Source organism: Juglans microcarpa x Juglans regia, chromosome 4D, assembly GCF_004785595.1.
Source record: "Juglans microcarpa x Juglans regia isolate MS1-56 chromosome 4D, Jm3101_v1.0, whole genome shotgun sequence".
NCBI classification, from domain to species: Eukaryota; Viridiplantae; Streptophyta; class Magnoliopsida; order Fagales; family Juglandaceae; genus Juglans; species Juglans microcarpa x Juglans regia.
In genome coordinates, this window is record NC_054600.1 from 3,741,964 (window position 1) to 3,764,894 (window position 22,931).

The window sequence follows — 22,931 nt, forward strand, 5'->3', positions numbered from 1 at the left end:
CACTTCAGAACGGCTTTTTCACCAAAAGTGCGTTCAAAAGAAAAAAGACCATAAAACTTGTTTGCTTTCCATTCTTAATAAAAAGAAAAGATGATTACAACATAAAAAAAATTTAATTCTTTAATAATAAACTCTATTTTTTTCAAAACGATTATTCAGTATTTATAATTATAAGTAGAATTACTTCAAAAAATCCCCAATCTGCTCTTTTACATCTCTGTATTTACAGCTTATAAATCTGCTGCAGCAATTTTGCTTCACAAGCTGAATGCATGTCTTGAAACTTTGTTACCGGAAGCAGATCTAAACATTTCTGTTTATTTAGATTTAAAAGTAGGTCTTTTTCACCAAAACACATTTAAAAATAGTCGAGTGATTTTTATTCAAAGAGTGGGATTAGCTTTTATCCTTCAATTGGAGTCTGCTTGCGATCCAAATCATGGTAGCCTCTAATTACATGGCTGATGGGTTTCTGAAATTCCTCAAGCTATACAAACATGCAATATCTATGATCAAACCCAGAAAACTATATGAAAATTCTGATAACTTTATTTTATCATCAGTAACACTTGTAAAGGATAACAAAGCATCACAACATTACCAAGATAGATATTAAGAACCTACAATAGAAGCCTTAATTTTTTTTTTTTTTTTTTGGGGATTTCTTAAAGAACTCCTAAAAATCAGACCTCTTTCACTTCCACAGCTTCTTTCACATGCACTTCCTTGTTTTCCTTCACTTCCTTGACTTCCTCCTCAACTTCAAAAGCCGAGACAGGGTATGACCTGAAGAGTCCTGTAGGAGTCTTGAAAGTGATCTTCCCAGTGGGAGGATCATCCACACAGATCTCATTGAGTGTGATCCAGACAAAGAGCTCCTTGGCTTTGACTCCACTAAGCCTCTTGATCTTGTTTTGCTCAACATATGCTGTGACTTCAGTGCCATAGGAAACAAGCTTCCCAATCTGTTCAAATTTGTGGCTTCTGCTCTTTTTCTGCTTCAGCCACACAAAGCCAGTCTCTCTGTTATACCCACATTCCTCAATGTCTTGCAATGGCAGCAACCCATTTGGCAACCCAACTTCCTTGAGCAAAAGCTGCGATTTTTCTTTACAAAGCTCGTCTCCATGGTAGACCTCTGCCTTGGCCTTGACTTCCTCAGAGACCAGAGACATTTTTTATTGATTTTGCTATGGCTTTTTCTAGGGTGTTCTTTGCTGTTTCGAGTTCAAGGATAATGACACAGTGAGAATGGATGAAAGATGGGGAAAGAGCCGGTTTGATAGATATAGTGGTGAATCTATCTTTTTACCCTTGTTTCTTCTGAAATTTGCGGTAATGCCATTGGTGTTAATGAATCAAAACTGATTTGAAATAGAAGTTGATTATCAATATATTATAAAAAAAATCTATTCTTCATCTATTTTTTTATTATTCTTTTTATCATTTTATAATGTATTATTAGATAATAAATTCATAAATAAAATATAATAAATTATTTTTAATTATCTAATATTATATTATAAAATAATAAAAAAATAATAAAAATTAAGATGATAAGTAATATTACTCTCAAAGATGATATCTATTCATAACTCAGATATATTAAAATATAAAAAATTATTTGTGTAGGTTCAAGGAAGGTGGTTACCCATGGTGGCCATCGATTGAATTTTTATTTTTTTATTTTTTACTTAATTGTTAAGTAAGGATTTTAAAATGAATTTTTGATTTTTTTAAATATTTAATAAATTTAAAAAAATATTTAAAAAAAAACCATATATTTTCTCTTTTGCCTATTCGGTGCTTGTTTCATTCATCTCTTTCTGTGGAGTAGCACTCGTAAGACCCATTTCAAATAATCTATTTTTTTAAAATTTTATATTCTAGATATTACTTTTTATAGCGATTGCACGAAACCTACAAGTCCAAAGTTTATATCTAACATTATTATTAAAATATTAATCAAATAATTAAATTGTTATTGTTTGAATATTAGGATCTGAAATAATAATAAAAAAATTGTAGAGAAAATCTAAAAAATTTGGAAGAGTGGACCGTTGAACAGTAAATAAGTCCAAGCCTAGAAAATAAGCAAAGTGGGAAGCTACTAAATGGCAATTTAGGTAACCTGTATTTATGATATAGGTGGACATTTATGGAGGACTTAAGAGAGAAAGCGGTGGCTTGACACAGCATCCAACTAGATTATTCCACGTGTATATTTAGTAGTTGGGGAGCATTAAGTATTAACCTATTTATTGGGGTTGACAGGTAATTGAGGTTAATAAATTGAAATATCCACTAACAAACACCACACTCTCTATAGTAAATGAATTTTGTTCCCTTTTTTTTTTTTTAATTTTCAAAAGCTTTTCAATAATCACGTTTAGATATTAAACTGAGTTAAATTTTTTATAAATAATAATAAATTAAAATAATAAAGTAAGTGTTATTGGATCCACCTATAATAAGTTTAAATGTATTTAAATATTAAGATAAATTTAGATATATTTATAGAAAATTAAATAATTATGGATCCCGTGTGTAAAAAAATATTGAATTAAAAAAGATTATGAATTCTACATGTAAAGAAGTTTTGAGTTGAGATGAATTTAATAATTTAAGTGTTGGGTGTTTAAATGTTAGACTCAATTTAAAATTAGACTGAACTAAGTTGATCTCAGTTAAATCTATCAACCAAACGGGGAAGGAACCAACTTCACGTCTTTCGACTTCGTTTGGTACTTAAAATCATTTCAATTTATTTCAATTCATCATTACAATTTTTTCAACTTTCAACATAAAATATAATAAATAATTAAACTTTTTTCAAATCCCAAAATACTAATAATATTAAAAAATAATATTCTAACAATATTTTATCATCTCAACTCAACTCAGTTCAACATATAAACGTAACAGAGTTGATTTCGACTTATCTCATCAAATTATTATAATTTTCTCAAACTTTTACATAAAATATAATAAATAATTTAATTTTTTTAAATCTTAAAATAAAAATTATATTAAAAAAATATATTTTAATAATATTTTATTTAATTTTTAATAAAAAATGTCTTATCATATATCATTTAAGTTGTATAGTCAAAGAGGCGTAACGTCGGTTTAGACAGATCAAGAATTACGAGATGGACCTTACATTCTATGGTGACGGAATGATGGTACAATTTGGAGCAATCTATTACGTAGCCTAACAGATTAAGTAAACTAAAAGTGTAGATGATTTGAACCCTAATTACATCTGGATTTGACCAGAGGTGATAGAGTCCTACACGTTGATGAAATAAAGCTCATAGCCTCATAGGTGTGCCTGTGCCTGTGCCTGTACCACATCTACACTAACAACATTGGTATTGACTTTATCTAACTTAATTAAATATAAAATTTAATAAATTTTATTAAAATAAGACTGTATTAAATTAATCGAAAATATAAATATAAAACTTTAAGTTATAATAAATAAATAAGTTTTTTTAAATTTAAAGGATTACTATTCACTCATCAAATTTATTTTTTATTCACTTTTAATTTTTAAAAATTTTTTTATTCACGTTTAATCTCTAACTGTCTTGTAATAATAATGTAAGAATCAAATTAAATTATTAATTAACATATGATTAATGTAATTGTAAAATATGAAAAAAATAAAAATATTTTAATTAAAAAAATAATATTATATTATTATTTTGATGAATTTAATAATTAATTTAATATGAAATTATAGTTAAAAAAATTTTGGAATTTATAAAAATTATGTATTTTTATTAAATTTTAAAAATAATTTTTATGAAGTAAATATTAATGCTTGAAAGGAAAAGAAAAGAAAAGAAAGGAAAGATAAGAGGAACAAAGTAATTAGAGAATATTGTGAATGAGTAGTGATGAGAGGTTGGGTGAATAATTAAGGTAGCCCATTTAAATGTAAAAGCAGGCAGCTCCTGTCCCTCCCTCAACCCAAACCAACCAACCAACCAACTGCCCCTACAATTAAATTTTGTCCTTTCCCGGCTGGCTGTAAATGGTCAGAATTTATTGCACCCATACATGTTTTCTTGAGCAATATTAAATGTGTACACATTGGGGAGGGGAAATCCAATAGATATCCCAATAAGTTATTACAGAGCACAGAGCTCAAAACGAACAAATGAACAATGACTTATAAGCTGGCCACATGTTTTAGTACGGCCTGATTTGGATGATAGTTATTTGAGTTGAGATAAGGTAAAATAATTTAAATAATTTATAAATAATAATAAGATATTTAAATTGAGTTGAGATGAGATGAAATGAGTTCAAATATTTTATAGAATTTAAAAAAAATTAAATAAAAATATTACAAAATTAAAATTTAAAAAATTAATTACTTTTTCTATTTTGTTTGAAAGTTTAGAAAATTTGTAATAATTAGGTAATGATTAAATGAAAATTTGAATATTTGAAATTAAAAAATATTTATATTTGTGCGCTTTGTGATATTTGGATATTAAGATGAGATGAGATTGGATACTTTCATTATCCAAACTAAGCTTAGCCAACAAAGATTTTAATACCACAAAAACTATGGGTGGCAATATATGATACAACTTGTTAACCCAATATGAATATGATACAATAAAAATAGGTTATGATTTAGCCTTAACGGGTTCGGGTCAAAACATTTTGACTCATTAAGATACGATTACTTAACGGGTTGATAACGGATCAACCCATTATTATCCATTATTACTCGTTAAGAAAGTTAAAGTTACAATTATACTCTTATACCTAAAAATAAAATTGTTGAAATTTTAATTTCAACATTTTTATTGTTTAGATTGTAACTTTGGACTTGTAGTTAGCTTTATATATATATATATATATATATATTTTTTTTTTTTATAGATATTGTGATTTTAATATTTATATAAAATTACGCTAAAGTTAACCAAGTCAAACGGATTAATTTCGGATCTGTTCAACCTATTTACATAAACAAATCAAAACAGGTTGATACGACACGACCTGTTATTTTAATGAGTCGTATTAGAGTTTAAGATTTTGACACGATAAGTTCAACGGGTTAGGTTAGGGTTTACCCATATAGCATAATATACATGTCTTGACACGACACAAATACAAACACGACACGAACACGACCCGTTAACACTATTTGACATCCCTAACAAATACAGAGCTAGAATTTACAACACATCTAATAAGTATTATGTCTAATATCTTCATCAACAAGCCACACATACCTTTTATTTTCACCCATAAAGTATTGTTCTTTGGACCATGATAGAGGCATAGGTTTATGAACAGTAAAAACACTGCCTATTAGAGGAGATTTGGATAGTGAATTGAGATAAGATTAGATGACATGAAAGCTAAATAAGATATTATTTTTTAATACTATTTTTGTTTTGATATTTGAAAATTTAAATTATTTATTGTATGAAAGTTTAAAAAAATTATAATAATTAGATTAGATGAAATGAGTTGAAATGCTCTAATCAAGGCCCAAGGAGTTTTGCTGTTTTTTAGCAGTAGACCCGTGACTGATTTGGAGTGTTATCCTCGTGAAAAGGAAATGGCATGAAAGGAGCGTAGAAGAAAGTGAAACCACTAAGGAAAGGAAAAAAGTCGTTAGATGGCCCATGAGAAAGTGAAATTACTACCCAACGTCCTCCTTTCAGCATGTATTGGGACTGGGAGAGCTACGTGGTTGTTTTTACATTTTCTGCAGTTCTAGTTGAGAAATCAAACCCATATAAAGTCTTCATATTTTCTCAAATTATTACTGGTTTGGTGAATCTCTCACGTTCATTTGATGCCTGACAACTAAAATCACAATTACTGATTTCTGTTCAGTGAGTCTCAATCACATGCATAAAGGAGCTTCAATTCATGTCACAAACCAAGCCATTAGCCATGTACGATTGATTATCAATAAGCAGTATCAGAGAACCCATTACATATGAACAGTAAACCTGATCATTTTCCAATACAATATGAAGGCTTCACCTAAATTCCATTCTGGTTACAACAGTTGAGGTATGATTCAGATAGATTCGCAAGTTGAAAACAAAAGGCTGCCTCCTTGAGAGATGAAATGCAATTTCTCAAAGGTGCTCAATGGATGCCTTGATTGATTTCTCCAGCAATCAAAAATTCAGAGCCTGCAATGAATTCACATTTAGAGAACAGTTGGTAAAGCAAGGCTGAGTGCTAATTGTGCAAGGTAGAAACTGAAAATTGGAAGAAAGAAAAGCGTGTAGGATTCAAACTGCCACACAATGAAACTCTATTCCCCACCTCTTTTCCCACACATATGGGGCAGTCATCATCCTATTAATGGTGGGGGGCATGGTCTTTTATCACACTCGAGAGCAACAAGCTGGCCAACGCTTTTTGTAAATTTCTATGGGTGATTATCCCCTTTCTATCCATTTATTTCTATTATGACCCTACCAAACTTTCCAAATAGGACGTTTGTGGAACAATTTTTAAAAAAGAAAAGAAAAATTAAAGACGAGTGACAAAACTATTTCAAGCGATTTTCAGAAGTTTTTCCCTTTCCCCAATTCAATCCTGGGAAAAAAAAAACACCAAACTTTCCCCTCAATTAATTTTTTAACATCCTGCCTGAACAAGAATTTGGCCATTAGGTTGTGATCTTACCTTGAATTTAGTGAGAGTGGGCATGACAGGCCAAGTTTGCAATTTCACATTTTAGCACCAAAGTAAAAGAAACCAGATTAACAAACGTTGTTTCTGAGTATAGAGAACTCCTACCCGGGAAGCAATAACCCATTTGCTGTCAATCCAGTCCTGGTGTGGCCTCAAGTCAGAGTGTTCAAACTCCATTTCCTCATCAGTGTCCCTGAAGTAGACTAGGTATTTGGAGCCGACACGAACCTTAGAAATCACACCGACCCACCAACCGTCATTGTAGTAAGCATCAACTTCTTCAAAGAGATTGAAACGATCGACAACAAGAGTTTCTGGTGGATAGGGCCTAATATGCAGGGTATCGATCTCTTCTCTCAGAAAGCACGAATCATCGTCCGCCCTAAGGTTTTGGTACTGAACTAGGAACTTATCTTTCTCCACTGCTTCAACAATACTCGCAGCAAACCAAGCACCTCGAAAACCATCTTCATCGCTGCTAACTTCAACTATTGTCCCCTTGATAAATATCTCCTGTGTTGTTTTTGCTCCACTAGCTACGATCCCTGCTGCATTTGACACTTTCTGCGATTCAATTCCGAAGTTGGTGAGCATGCGAATTATTATATAGAAACCCAGCAAGAGACCACCTACACAGATAGATAAAACAAAAAGAATGTAAAGAAGAACGACTAAATTTTCTTTTAGTTATTTATTTTAAGAACTCTGGGCTTTGAATTACTCTACAAATACGGTCCCCATTCATTTTATTGTCTTGTCAAATGCCAGTAGCAAATTAGACGTAAACCTATAAATTTGGAGACCAGAATTATCCCTCGCCGGGACCCAGATCAGCTAAAAATCCAAACTTGGTAACAAGGTGTAGTGTATAGTGTATACCACTTGCAAATTCCATCAACTTTAACCTTCAGTAAAAAAGAAAAAATTGCTACAAGCTTCACAGTCTTATTGGTATTGCTGCATTAAACCCATTGTTTCCTTTGTAAGAACTGCATTTCTTTTATTCAGTGAATAATATTTTACCTATAAAAAAATAAAGATCTACATTTGAAACACAGACGCACACATACAAACAAACACAGCCAAATATTTCCTACATAACCATTTTCAGCCAAACCAAACAAAACCACAACCGCTATTTTGAAAAAAAAGGAAAGAAAGAAAAGAAATTTAAAAACTTAAACTCCCACCTCTTGTTGCTCAAATGGCGGAACCCATTTCCCACTAACCCAGTCCCTATGAAGCCTCAGATGCTCCTTCCCAAACTCAATCTGCTCCTCAGAAACCCGGAAGAAAACCCCGTACCTCCCACCTCCCAAGTCCTCGGTGACCTCGCCCTCCCACCACCCATCATTCCAGTAGGCGTCCACGTGATCGCCCACAAGGAAACATCCTCGCGTCTCTCCAGGCGGGACAGGTCGGACCTGCGAGACGTGAAGGGTCTCGCAGAGTGGCTCGGAGGGGTCGAGGTCGGACACGAGGGTCTCGTATTGAACGGAGTATTTGCTTCGGTTGGAACTGAGCACTGTGCCGGCGAACCAGGAGCCCACGAATCCGGCGTCGTGTGAGCCGATCTCCACGGGGGTGCCCGGTGGGAAGAAGGAAGACGGTGTTGTGGTAGTCAGTTTAGGAGGCATCTGGTTACGGAGGTTATGGGTTCAAGGGAAGCGGAATCATCGTTGTTCGCTAAACTGCTTTTATGTGTAGTAGTAGTAGTAGCAGGTGACTACTTGTGAGATTACTACCGCGGCTATTTTCGTCTCAATAGAACTTAATGTCGTAAGACTTGTCTTTGTCGTCTTAATAGACGTTAGTATTTGTCTTCTCAAAACTCAAAACACTTTTTTAAAACGAAAAAAACTACTATCCCCTCCAATTTTTACCGTTTTACTTTACTGTTTGGAAAATTTGTTTATGATTTTTAATTAATGATTAAGAAAGTAATTTTAAATATATTAGTATATTTTTTTATTTTTTAAAAATATTTAAAAAAATTACAAAAATTAAATAAAAAAAAATTACAAAAACAATTAGCGGTAATAATGAACGTTGCTATTAAGGCGGCAGAGTATCACAACTTTTTTAAAACCCAATTACTAATTTTTTATTTTTCCAAAAATACACAAATCATGATTACCAGTTTTGTTTAGACATTAGTTGTTTTGACAATGGTATTTCTCCGACCTCTTTATTTTTTCTTTTAGTAGAATGTTATACAACAGTTATTATTTATTTCCATATTCTATATTTATAATTTTTTTATAAGGTATAGAAGTATTTTTTATAAGATGTAGAGTGTAAAATGATAAATAATAACTGATAAAAATACTTTATTTTGTTTTCGCTGTCAATTATAAGCTAAGTTGAATAGATCATTGTTTTTTTTTTTTCATTAAAATATATCATTTCAAAAAATGAAGGGACGAGATGGATTGCCAGAAAAAATAAATAGATTTTAGACATCTTACACGATCTCATCTGTTAGTTTTTTACACAAAAATATCAAACAAAACAAAATTCTATAAAATACAAACCAAATTCCAAATTAGAAATATGAAAAGCTAGACTATAACATGACCTATACATATATATATATATATTTTATGAAAGAGGAAAAAGTCTCCATTTTATTTATTTATAGATCCTCATTTATTGCATAGAAATATGATGATAACAAATCAATATTTAGATTTATAAAAATCTAAATACAGCCCAAAATATAAAAAATATGAGAAAATATTATTAGAATATTATTTTTTAATATTATTATTATTTTAAGATTTTAAAAAATTAAAATATTTATTATATTTTGTGTTAGAATTTAAAAAATATGTAATGATGAGTTGAAATGAATTTAAGAACCAATCTCCACGTGTCAATTGACCATCTTGTACACTTGTCAACATATATTTTCCTTTGTTAATAGCAACCAATATTAGGAAAAAAAATAGTGATCAATTTTTTTTTTTTTTTTAGATAAGATTAGAATCCGTTTAAATATAGAAATAAGATGAAATTATCTTATATCATGTCATCTCATTTTAATTAATAATTTTATTACTATTATTTCAATTAATTTCATTCCAAACGGTTATACAAAGGAGCACAAAAAATTTCACAGAAGCGCAAGTCTAACCGAAACAAGAGGTGGACACGTGGCAAATTACTAGTGGTGTAAACAAACAGTTACATAAGGTTGTCACATTGTTACAATTTAGTGGATGAAAATGTGTGCACGGCACGTCAGCACAGCACCACTTATCTCTATAATATGTCACGTGTTCTGCACGTGCTAGACGGCCGTACCTAAACCGTGTAGTTTCCCAATATAGTCAACGTAATTACATATAGGCAATAGGAAATAGCCACGTGGACCGCGGACGACTGATACTGCCCGTTGAACGAGGGGAAGCGGCGACTCTTTGTTGCTTGGCTTTGATTTTTTTGTTTTTTGTTTTTTGTAATTTTAGTCAGATAAATAAATAAATTAAGCATGTTAACTTGCACTTACAAATATAGGTCAAACCTGTTTATAGACAAATTCTATTGGATAATATGCATTCTCTGATGATTTATTTAGTTTTATTACTCTTAATATTTTCTTTGTTCTATTAACAAATGACAAATAAAAAACTCTTGGACACAAATAGAATTTTATGGAATAGAATTTCCTGTAATAAGATTTTTTTTTGAATTTTTATTCTAATTTTAAAGTCTAAAATAGAAGAAAGATAATAAATAAAACAAAAAACAAATTCTACGACATTTAGGTTTTTTAGATTTTAAAATGAGATATTTTTAAATGAGTTGAATAAAATATTATTTTTTAATATTATTATTATTTTTAAATTTTATAAAGTTGAATTATTTATTATATTTTGTATAAAAATTAAAAAAAATTTTAATAATGAGATGATATGATATGAATTGAATTGAGTTGAAATTACTTCTCAATTCAAACGAAATTTTATTATTATTATACGGATGAATATTTTAGCTTTGATTATAAATATTAAACATGTTTTACCTTGTAAATCCAAACTTAATTAAAGATATCATAGTAAATGTTAAATGAGACGACTTCAGCATTTAAAAAGCTGTTTTTTTTCCCTAAGCTAAAAAAAATCTGAAATTTTGGTAGGAAAAAAAAAATGATCCCTTATACAATTAAAAATAAGAAAATAAATATAAATATCTTCGCTCCCAAGACAGCCATTTCATCTTCTGCTCTTATAATGCATACAATTCCCACCATTTTTGCTTTGGTTCCAAGTATAATATCAAATCCCCAAACGTCTCTCATCTTCTTAGCAATACACACATAACTCCCAGCCTCCCTCTACATATTGCTATTGTTTCTAGCGCTTATATATCTTTGCTGGATTTGCGATCTCATTAACTCATCAAGCTATTCGTCATGAATACGGTCAGATTCTTTAGCAAATCAACCATGAAAACCACCTGTAGAATCCTCCTCTTTAGTCGGAACCCACCGTTTTTCAATCCCAACTCGCAACCCCACGCCGACCCTTTTCGCATCATAGGCTCTTGTAGCATTATCTTCAATACCCACAAAGCCTTTCGATTGCCCAGCTCGGGTTTTGGCCAACCCATGGCTCTAACAAGGCCTAATAATGGGTTTGGCACAACACCCAGTAGGGGAGCCTTCGTAATTTCTCGGGTCGCGTCGTTTTCGACTACGGTGGAGACCCGTGTGAACGAGAACAATTTCGAGAGAATCTACGTTCAAGGTGGTGGGGGTGTTGGTGTGAAGCCATTGGTGGTGGAGAGAATTGACAAAGACGAGAATCTAGTCGGGGAGGATGAGTCTAGGATAGAGGTTAATGGTGGTAGTGACGTAAATTTAGGGAATTCCAAGGGTTTGAGTGAATCCGTGGTGGCGAGGGAGGAAAGTGAAGTGGAGAAGGAGGCGTGGGAGCTGTTGAGAGAGGCGGTGGTGACGTATTGTGGGAATCCAGTGGGAACAGTGGCGGCGAGGGACCCTTCCGATAATCAGATGTTGAATTATGACCAGGTGTTTATCAGGGACTTCGTCCCCTCGGCACTCGCGTTCTTGCTTAAGGGAGAGGGAGAGATTGTGAGGAACTTTCTCCTTCATACCTTGCAATTGCAGGTATATAACCCACTATATATTCACCCTGTCGTATCTTGATCGGTGATTGATTATCAATTCATAAATGCATGCATTTGTTTTGGTACTACCTGATGGAACTCAATTCCTTTTTTCATTTAAAATTTCATTTACAAGTTCTAACGTATAAAATTTCATTTACACACGCCTTTGGTGTAATTGTTATTTAATCTAGGACAAGGTCGATATATGAATTCAATAATATCCATTTTTTGCTTTGAGGTTTCATTTAGATGATTGCGATGGAGGATAATATAATTCTTCGAACATGTGCTTTCAAATTCACTAGAAATCAGATACTACTAGTATTCTTAATGCTGCACCATTTGGTGATTGAGGATGGTCCGTTGTGAACTTTTGAGGATTTGTATTTGGGGTTTTGCTGTGGTTGCAAGATGTTTTTATTAGGTTATTCTTAACTTGGGGGGAGATATGTTGCTCTTCCTTTGTGTACTAACACATTTTTCCCCTTGTTTCTCACTTAGAGTTGGGAGAAAACAGTGGACTGCTACAGCCCAGGGCAGGGTTTGATGCCTGCAAGTTTTAAAGTTAGAATAGTGCCTCTTGATGAAAATAAGCATGAAGAAGTTCTAGATCCAGATTTTGGTGAATCAGCTATTGGTCGTGTTGCACCTGTGGATTCTGGTCAGTATGTTATTGTGATGTAATTTTATAGAAAATGCATATAATAAATTGTGGTCTTTAAAGTTTAGAATGTTGTAGAATCCACTATTATTGGCCTCCAAGTGTTTGCAGTGGGATGCCATAATCCATCATTTGCTTTTTACATTCTCTTTACTGGAAACATTGTTCTTCTATAATTTATAGCATAATATGACTTTTTATTTGTTTGTCTTTTGGCTTCTTTTTGTAGGTCTGTGGTGGATTATCCTGTTGAGGGCTTATGGAAAACTCACTGGTGACTATGCATTACAAGAAAGGGTGGATGTTCAGACGGGCTTAAAAATGATACTGAACTTGTGTTTAACTGATGGATTTGATATGTTTCCTTCTCTGTTAGTCACTGATGGCTCCTGTATGATAGACCGGCGGATGGGTATCCATGGCCACCCCCTTGAAATCCAAGTGAGTTCAATTTCTTTGAGAACTTACAGAATGCTTTTTATTATACTAGTTGTGTGGAATTGAGCTGTTAATTGGATTAGGCACTTATGACTCACTGTATTCCTCCCAATTCTAGAAAATACATGGAGTATACTTCTTTGATTTTATAGCCACACTGTTTAGTTGTTCATCATTCAAATTTGAAATTGGTGACATGAACCATTGTTTGGCCTGTTAAGAAACGTCATTGGAAGGAAAGAAATGACCAGAACTTCAAAGATAAGGAGCGTTCCCTGGGGGAGCTCAAAAGCCTCTTCTTCAAGACATTTTTTCTTTGGACAATGGTTATAGATTTTAATGGGTTTAATGTTCATGACTTCCTTGTATCTATCCTTCTTCATCCTAGCTAGGTGTTTACTCTTGTATGCGTTCTGCATGCTTGGGCTTTGCCTAGACTTTCATTCTTATCAATAAAAGTTTTTTTTTTTTAAAAAAAAAAAAAAAAATGGAAGAAGAAAGGAAAGAAAGAAACTGTCGTTGGAGGTCATTTTTAAGTGCAGCATGTGATAATCTCAACCAAATGACCAAAAGGCATTAAATCATTTAATTGCTCAAGGAAGAGAGGATAATTTTCTGTGGATCCATGCAGGAAATTCCAGATTCTCGGTTAGCTCCTTTTATAAGGTGTTGACTTGTAATTGTGTCAATAAATTTCCTTGGAAGTGCATTTGGAGATCTAATGTGCCTAGTAAGGTTGCATTTTTCTGCTGGTTGGCGTCCCTTGAAAAGATTTTGACCACGGATAATTTGAGAAAGCGTTGACTAATCGTTGTGGATTGGTGCTTATGTGTAAGAAAGATGGTGAATCTATTGATCACTTATTTCTTCATTGCGAGGTGGCTAAGAATTTTTGGGATGAGATTTTTGGTAGGACGGGTATTGCTTGGGTCATGCTTAAGCGTGTGGTGGATCTCTTAGCTTGTTGGCAAGGTTTTAAGGGGAATCATCGCATTGTTGCTATTTGGAGGATGATCCCTTTATGCTTAATGTGGTGTTTATGGTTGTAAAGAAATGGGCAGTGCTTCGAAGATAGAGAACGTTCAATGGGAGAACTTAAGGGAGTTTTTCTTTAGTACTTTGTGTATTTGGGCGAAGGCTCTTGTATGGAATGGAGACAATTTCCATGACTTGCTTTTGGCCTTTTCTAGTTCCTAGCTTGTATTTAGGTATTTTCTGTGTACTTGGGTTATGCCTATTTACTAGTCAATAAAATTTCTTATTATTTATAAATTTAGGGGGGGGGGGGGTTAAATTTAGTCTTTTTGACAACCTGGAATATTTTTAAGCTCCCTGGAAAATGTTGGAAGGCGCTTGGCAAAGGCTGCACACCCAAATTACTGTCTTTGATGTATAAGGCAATGACCTAATTTTTTTGAAACTATCTTTCTTGAAAGTTATCGTTTTTTCTTATGACAGTTCTTTTAATGTTGTTGGTTTTTCCTTGTCTTCCATGCTCCTTGGTCTGATGCTATCAAATATTGCCCCATATGATATTTATCTTATTTCATCTTAAGCCTAATATATACCTGATTTGCGTATCTCAACCCTGGCAAGTTTGAATTTGCAGGCATTATTTTACTCAGCTCTACGGTGCTCCCGTGAGATGCTCGCTGTAAATGATGGATCCCAGAATTTGGTGAGGGCAATCAACAATAGGCTCAGTGCATTGTCATTCCATATCAGAGAATATTATTGGGTGGATATGAAGAAGATAAATGAGATTTACCGATATAAAACAGAGGAGTACTCTATGGATGCCATCAACAAGTTTAACATCTATCCGGAACAAATTCCTTCTTGGCTGATGGACTGGATTCCAGAGGATGGCGGATATATGATGGGCAATCTACAGCCTGCTCACATGGATTTTAGGTTTTTCACGCTTGGAAATCTTTGGTCCATTGTTTCATCTCTGGGTACTCCAAAACAAAATGCAGCTATATTGAATTTCATTGAAGCCAAATGGGATGATCTTGTGGGACATATGCCTCTGAAGATATGTTATCCTGCTTTAGAGAATGAGGAGTGGCGAATAATAACTGGCAGTGACCCGAAAAATACGTGAGTTTTTATCACATATTCTTTTGCTGCATGTGCGTGCGTGCGTGCACGTGCGGATATTTTTTACTTTATTGCTACAGCTAGTTGTTTAGTGATTAATAAAAGATTTTGATCGGAACTGAAATGTTTGTCTACTTTTTGCAGCCCGTGGTCATATCATAATGGTGGGTCCTGGCCAACACTTCTGTGGCAGGTAAGCTTATATTTGGTTGCAGCATATTTATTTGAGGAAGGTGGAGCATATGTGAATCTTTGGTGGTATTGACTGTGATTATGCCTGTTGGATTATGTAGTTCTTCTTTATGTAGTGGCAGAATGGGTGCAGTTGGGTAGAAGATAAGTGTAAAGATAGATTCTTTTGACCTCCCCCATCAATGCCATGTGCCCTGCACTAATGATTCCTCTGGAATTATGAGGGATGAATAGTTAGTGTGGAAGATATAAATTGAGGGCATGTATGGTTAGGTTCCATTTGTATTTTTGGTTGAATCTGGGATATCTTAAGCAAATCTTTTTACTTGGGCGTGCCCCATGCCTCCTTCATATGCATCTTTTCTTTTTCTTTTTTTTCTTTTGTTTTTTTATGCATTGGAAACGTTTTTGGTCCTCGACCTTGAGTAATATGACTTGCCCGTAGTTTCCAAAATTCTGACTCAAATATTGTTTTCAGTTCACATTGGCGTGCATCAAGATGGGCAGATTTGAACTAGCTCAAAAAGCTGTTGCCTTGGCTGAGAAGAGGCTTTCAGGTGATAGGTGGCCTGAATATTATGATACTCGGACAGGGAGGTTTATTGGAAAGCAAGCACGATTTTTCCAAACATGGACTATTACTGGATTCCTTGCATCTAAAATGCTCTTGGAGAATCCAGAGAAGGCTTCCTTGTTATTCTGGGAGGAGGATTATGAACTTCTTGAGATCTGCGTTTGTGCACTTAGCAAGAGTGGTCGAAAGAAATGCTCCCGCTTTGCAGCTAAGTCGCAGATACTTGTGTAATGAGCCTTCATTTTTTTTTTTGGAAAGGCAGATGCACTATGCCTTTGTACTGTACAGCCACATCTAAGGATAGAGGTTAAATGACATAAAGCCTAACATACACCATTCTTTTTAAGAGTTGCTTTACAATAATCACCTCAGTTGTTGTCTGATTAATCTGATCGCGTTGATCGGCTTTAGAGGTCGAAATGACAATGTTGACGGTGCCTCTGTTTTATGGCACCTGCTGTGGTCATCTGTTTGTAAATTATTAACTTTAAGAAGTTTACATATCTGTTCTCCCATCATGAGGCAGTGGCAAGATATCAAGGCAGGTTACATATGAAATGTCAAGTCCATTATATCCTTCTGGGCAAATGGTTTGTGTTTCTGGTATTCCTGATTGAATCGTATTGTTTAATGAGTTTTGATCTTGTTCATCTAGCTTAGCTAATATTATTATATATATATAATATATATATATATATATATATATTCATTTTCTTCCTCATACATATTGTAACTGTCAAATGATCATTACTTTGTCTTCTGTTTCACTCTGCATTAAGTATTCATAATAGTTTTCCACCTAATGATAAGAATTGCTTAAATTTACAAAAATCATATAGGTATAAATTATTTCCTATCACTCATAGCAAGGAATATATATATATATATATATATATATATTTATATAATTCTCACTTGTATGAGGATCAATCTCCAACTTCTCACATTAATTTAGCAATGAGAGAGAGAAGAGAGAGAGGGTTAGGTCCTATTGACTTATTAAGTGGAATATTTTCACCATCACCCAAAGTACTCAATCTGAGCAAAATATGAATGCATAAACTTATTAGATCGAACCCTTTTCGTTTTGTTTCTAATATGGAACCTGAAATATACAGAAAATTCTAAGAGATTCTAATCCCATTCTCAGTGCTTCTTTTGCTCTTAAATCATCCAGGTAACGAGTAACCACTAGAACCCAACCTTCTCCAACCAACAAAGGCATGTGATAAACAAGACAAACAGATGCTTAGATACACTCCAGCATGGCATCCGAACCATGTATGTGCTCCAAAACCATGTGTAAGCCAAGAACACTTTCTTTTAAAGCAAACTGATATTTTTTTCGAAAAACACTATATGCAACCGGAAGGGGGAATAGCGGGGAAACTGTTGCCCCGTGGAAAATGAAATGGGGCGTTTTGGCCCCCGAACTCAGCTCCCTCCATTCGTCTTCAACCCCTTCAACACTCCAGCCTCCATTCCTCTTCAACCCCTTAAGCACTCGTCTCCCTATCGTCGTCTTCACGCCAAGATGTCTCAGCCATGCATTCAGAAGTTGCTCGCAAAAGCTTGTCCGGTTGCCAAAATACCACTTTTGGGACTCAAAATATCAGGCAATGTTGACATGCATATAGTATATATCTGGGATAAACAAATTGTCAAATTCAAGGATTAATGAATGATATCATGTTAACAAAAAGAAAATTAATTGATAAATCAGACTCGGGTCCAGTTCCAATAGGATGTAGGACACGTGTCTCACATTCAACGGATTAATTCACAATCTACAGTAATTTTTTTAAACAAAAAGTACTAGTTCTTCTTTGACTTAATTTTTTGGTGGATTCAACAACAAATAGTGAATTAATATACAGACTTGTAAATAACATAATCCGAGATAAAATATAAGTAAGTGTATAAAAAAAAACACATTTGCTTAGACAAAACAATCACGTACTTGTCAAACCTAAGGTTATCGCATACAACTTGGGGTTTGTGCATACCATAAGCCATTGAATAATTGTGCTAGATTAAGGTTAATTTAGGTGCGGTTTGGACATTGAGTTAAGAAGAGATAAGTTGATATGAAAGTTAAATAAAATATTATTAAAATAATATTTTTATTTTGAGATTTGAAAGAGTTTAATTGTTTATTATATTTTCATATTACGTGAAAATTTAAAAAAAATTGTAATAATGAGATGAGATGAAATATTTTTACTATCCAAACGGGACATTATATACAAAGAGGCATTCTATACATCAACTTACAGCTGCAGCACACTCATTTGATATTTTTTTTTTCTTAAGCCGTAGCGCAGCTATAGGCTGATGTTTATATTTTTACATATACAAAATCAAAGTGACAATTTTTGTCATAATAAACCATTGAATACAAAAATTTTGAGTTAGGATTGAATGATTCGAATTAACGTAAAAACCAACTTTTTAAGTACTCCATAACAAGGGAAAGATTGCCCTACAAATCCCTCCAAGGGCACCCGTTGGCCAGAGCGCATACATGAATGAAGATTAATGCCAGGCCAGCTCTATCAAGGAGTGGAAAAGCTTGAAAATGAAAGACCACAGAGTTCCCAAGACTGGGAATCATCTACTTACATTCAAGAAACAACCCTGGACTCTGTGACAACGTATAAACATTTCAGCTTCACTCACACCTGGGGTTCTTGGCTTCGTTTGCCGTGATCATGTACATGTAACAAACAGAAATGAGCACTAAAAGACTGCTATCCATCTCTTCTTTCCATACAATCCCACCCATAATCAGAAACTCCCTTCAGTTGCCCCAAAACTGCCCCAGCCAATCAAATTCACCTTTTTTACCAAAGCGCCCTTCTGTATTAGCCACAAACGTCATCAAGTCGTACTTCGAAAGTGGCTTGGTCAAAGAAGCTCGGTCACTGTTCGATGAAATGCCTGAGAGAGATGTGGTTGCCTGGACGGCCATGGTTTCTGGGTACACGTCTTGTAGCCACTACGGTCATGCATGGACTATGTTCTGTGAGATGGTGGAGAATGGAATGGGGCCAAATTGTTTTACTTTGTCCAGCGCTCTGAAGGCTTGTAAGGGCATGAAGGCTTTGTCATATGGGGCATTGGTTCATGGTTTGGCTATCAAGCATGGAGCAGAGGGGTCCATGTACGTTGATAATGCACTCTTAGACATGTATGCTACATGTTGTGTTAGCATGGACGAGGCATGCATGGTTTTTCAGGATATACATGCAAAGAATGCCGTTTCGTGGACTACTTTGATCACTGGGTACACTCATAGGGGTGATGGCTATGGTGGGCTTCGAGTTTTCCAGCAAATGTTGCTGGTAAGTAGTGGAAACAACCTACAAATAGTATATTGTAGTTATCCACCCAGTTTAGGTCATTTTCAAGTTCTCTTCATAAAATTTTCCAATTGTTACCTTAATTCGTGATCAGTTTAGGATATCCAATTAACATCTAACTTGTTCCCGAAACTAAAATTAGATGGCCTGTTGTGCAGCAATGTGTCAAATTTAACAGATCGAGGCACATTAATTTGCAGTGTCCGCCTATCTCGTCCCATTAATTTGTTAACTTTGATACTGACGTAGATGTTGGGTGAACAATTAATCTTAATTTATTAGGATGTTGGTGGTTAAAACTGAAAGGTTAGTGAAGATGTTCCGATAGTTAAGATGGATAGTTGTAATCAACCCATGCATTTACACATGAAAATATTTGAGGTTCCAGCAGAATTGCATACAGCACGTAGTCTTTTTTGTTAATGCGCATCCACACTTTAATATTTTTAATTCTCAAAGAGGGTTTCCACTTCATATTATCTAAGCATGCATTAAGTTCTTGAATTCTTTTGGCAAACAGGAGGAAGCAGAACTCAACCCATTTAGCTTTTCAATTGCAGTTAGAGCTTGTGCCTCAATTCGCTCCCACACTTTGGGCAAGCAAGTACATGCAGCGGTGATTACACATGGGTTTGAATCCAATCTTCCTGTCATGAACTCAATACTAGACATGTATTGCAGGTGCGGGTGTTTATCTGAGGCAAATCAATACTTCCATGAAATGAATGAGAAAGACTTGATCACATGGAATACATTGATAGCTGGATATGAAAGATTGGATTCCAATGGGTGTCTACATATCTTTTCACAAATGGAGTCAGAAGATTTTAGTCCAAATTGCTTCACATTTACCAGTGTTACAGCCGCCTGTGCTAATTTAGCAGTTTTAAATTATGGACAACAGGTTCATGGAGGAATTGTTTGCAGAGGCCTTGATGGGAACTTGGCATTGGCTAATGCCCTTATTGACATGTATGCCAAATGTGGAAGCATAACTGATTCACGCAAAGTTTTTAGCGAAATGACTTGCAGAGATCTGGTCTCCTGGACAACGATGATGATTGGATATGGAGCTCATGGATATGGAAAAGAGGCTGTTGATTTGTTTGATAAGATGATTCGGTCTGGTATTAGACCTGATAGGATCGTGTTTATGGCAGTTCTGAGTGCTTGTAGCCATGCTGGGCTTGTAGACGAAGGCTTGAAGTATTTCAAATCAATGATGGATCATTATAATATCTCTCCAAATCAGGAGATTTATGGCTGTGTTGTGGATCTGCTAGGGCGAGCGGGGAGAGTTGAGGAGGCCTATCAACTAATAGAGAATATGCCATTTAAACCGGATGAGTCTGTTTGGGGGGCACTTCTTGGAGCTTGTAAAGCACATAAGCTTCCGAATTTGGCCAAATTGGCAGCCCAGAGGGTGTTAGATTTGAGGCCAAATATGGTGGGGACTTATGTTATGCTGTCAAATATATATGCAGCTGAAGGTAAGTGGGTGGAGTTTGCAAATATGAGGAAGTTGATGAGAGGGATGGGGAGTAAGAAAGAGGCTGGGAGGAGTTGGATTGCGGTAAGAGACCAGGTTTATGGTTTTGTTGTGGGAGATAAGATTGGTTCTCATATAAAGCAGGTATATAGAGTTTTGGATTTGTTGATTTGGCATATTAAGGAAGCAGGATATGTACCTGATTTGGATTGCTTAACACATGACCTAGAAGATGGGACTTGAACAAAACCTGAAGCTGAAGGGGTTGGAAGATAATATTGACAAAGATTAAATGGTTCTTGAACAACATTTGGTTATTCCATACAACCTTAAGTTTGGCTGTAAGAGAGGAAAGAGAAGGAATTATTGGTGAGGAGAGGTGGTGTTTCTCTCGAGAAGTTCAATTGTGCTGCATCTGCATCCAATAGATAGAGGGGGAAACATAAAAGAAGTAAGAAGTGCTTGGCGACAACAAAGAAGGCACTTGGCAACATCAAGGAAGGCATAATTGAAGATTTAAGATATTCATTTATTTGATTCTAAAGTTCTTATCTCGTGCTGCAACCGAATTAGAGGTGAAGATAATATCAACGTACTAAGGGTTGTCTTGCATGGCTGTAAAATGCCCGTTTCCCCAGGAAGATTTTTCTTGTTCATATAGAGTTTCATTTACATTTTTTAATTTCTTCAAACCATTTTTTATGCATGCAAGATGGAAGAAGAAATGAAAAGCATAGCCAAGAACTTAGAAATATGTTGTTCTATAAGTATGGTGTTACATTAGGAAAGCCATTCATTTCTAAGATGGTGTTTCACTAGCATGCAACTTGGAACTGTCAAGTAACGGTGAAGCAGATCGTTTTGTACAGCCAGCAATGGAAAAGCACTTGGGGGAATAATCTCAACAACATTGAAATCGATTGGCTTCTGTATAATATGTTGCTACCAATACTCCGTGCATGAACAAGAACCCTGTTTAAAGTGGTGAAAGCGATACGATCCCTGACCGCAATTTCAAGATTAAAAGCTTTAGAAATGAACGTAGCAGCTGCATGACAATCATAAAGATTCTCAAATTCTTCATAATCAGTATTGGTGTTGGTGGAGTGATGGCAATAAGCCAAAAGGCAATTGCAAGCGTCTCACTATGCCTAAGCGGAGAGGTTTCCAACTCTTCTTGATCAATGTCAAGGGAAGAAACCTCATTTGGATCCGATGCATAACCATCCATTTTCAAATTTGTAGTTATTTCATCCGACTTATCCTCAAATCTCATTTATCTGAGGATGTACCTAATCTCCAGCTAGAAATTCATGAACTACTACATTTACTTCGATCATGCTACAGCCTGGGGTCTTCACCATCCCATGTCGCATCATCATGCTTCTAACTTCAAGAACATTTACCTTTTGAAGCAGATATATTAGACAGTAACACATGGAACCCATCATGGTCAGGCTGAAGCTCAATGAGCTTCCTTCCTACTCCCCTCCACCCCTCCCCCCCAAATGATATTATCACCATGTTTTTTGCTAGGCACCCCAGGTAGCAACATCTGGTGCCAGAGGCATACTTTCAATGAATTCCTCGGCTTCTTTGAGCATACCCTAGAAGGTCAACCATGCATCCATGGTGCTTTACATTGGGTTCTATCTTGTGTTCTTGGATAATTGAATTGAAGTGCTGATGCCCCTCATCTACCAAGCCCATGAGTCGACAAGCCCCAAGAACTCCCATAAATGTCATCTGTTTAGGCACTACACAACATTTTTCATCTCAGAAAAAATGTCAAGCGACTGATCAACCAACCCAAATCAAGAATAAGAGCATTCCAAGTTGAAACCCACCTTTCCTCCATGCCTTAAAAAACTTCCAAAGCATTATCCACACGCCCATATTTCTTGTACATGTCTATAAGGGTTGTACCCAAAATGACATTAACCTTTAGACCATTCTTCTTTATATAAGCATGGATCCATTTACCTAAGTCGAGGGCAGCCAGGTGACTGTAACTGTAAGCCAATATCACACTAACCAAAGTGGTCTCATAAGGCCTAATGAGACCACTTTGGTTAGTGCCAAAGTTTCTGAGAAACAGTGATGTTGAGAATACCCTCCTAACATTGCACTCCAAGACACGATATCCTTAAATTTCCTTATATGCGTACAGACAATCAGCAGTTTCTTTTAGTAATTCGTTGTCTAATATATAATCAGACTAAAAGCTTTTGCAGTTCCCAGGAGGAATGCGGTGGCCTTGATCCTGTCTATGTTATTTCTTCT

The 22,931-nt window shown here is 34.9% G+C and overlaps 4 protein-coding genes across 5 annotated transcripts; 2 read left to right on the forward strand and 2 right to left on the reverse strand.

Annotated features, from left to right (window-relative positions):
• Positions 1-537: 537 nt before the first annotated feature.
• Positions 538-1,264, reverse strand: LOC121260862. The gene has a single exon (XM_041162916.1). The coding sequence runs from the start codon at positions 1,173-1,175 to the stop codon at positions 684-686; it is 492 nt and encodes a 163-aa protein (XP_041018850.1). The 5' UTR covers positions 1,176-1,264; the 3' UTR covers positions 538-683.
• Positions 1,265-5,913: 4,649 nt separating this feature from the next.
• LOC121260900 (protein AGENET DOMAIN (AGD)-CONTAINING P1) lies at positions 5,914-8,472 on the reverse strand. Of its 2 annotated transcripts, none has more exons than XM_041162974.1 (3): positions 7,878-8,472; positions 6,799-7,257; positions 5,914-6,182 (listed from the first exon to the last, which is right to left on the reverse strand). In XM_041162974.1, exons 1-3 carry the CDS (start codon positions 8,328-8,330, stop codon positions 6,168-6,170), a joined length of 927 nt encoding a protein of 308 aa, XP_041018908.1. In that variant the 5' UTR covers positions 8,331-8,472; the 3' UTR covers positions 5,914-6,167. The 2 variants fall into 2 exon arrangements, with proteins under 2 accessions (XP_041018908.1, XP_041018909.1); XM_041162975.1 differs by having other exon boundaries at positions 7,884-8,469.
• A 2,434-nt stretch (positions 8,473-10,906) lies between these two features.
• Positions 10,907-16,403, forward strand: LOC121260632 (alkaline/neutral invertase A, mitochondrial-like). The gene is made up of 6 exons (XM_041162573.1): positions 10,907-11,827; positions 12,331-12,490; positions 12,720-12,931; positions 14,538-15,031; positions 15,176-15,224; positions 15,702-16,403. Exons 1-6 carry the CDS (start codon positions 11,111-11,113, stop codon positions 16,026-16,028), a joined length of 1,959 nt encoding a protein of 652 aa, XP_041018507.1. The 5' UTR covers positions 10,907-11,110; the 3' UTR covers positions 16,029-16,403.
• A 1,808-nt stretch (positions 16,404-18,211) lies between these two features.
• LOC121261369 (putative pentatricopeptide repeat-containing protein At1g56570) lies at positions 18,212-21,451 on the forward strand. The gene is made up of 2 exons (XM_041163701.1): positions 18,212-19,141; positions 19,680-21,451. Exons 1-2 carry the CDS (start codon positions 18,530-18,532, stop codon positions 20,889-20,891), a joined length of 1,824 nt encoding a protein of 607 aa, XP_041019635.1. The 5' UTR covers positions 18,212-18,529; the 3' UTR covers positions 20,892-21,451.
• The last annotated feature ends 1,480 nt before the right edge of the window (positions 21,452-22,931 follow it).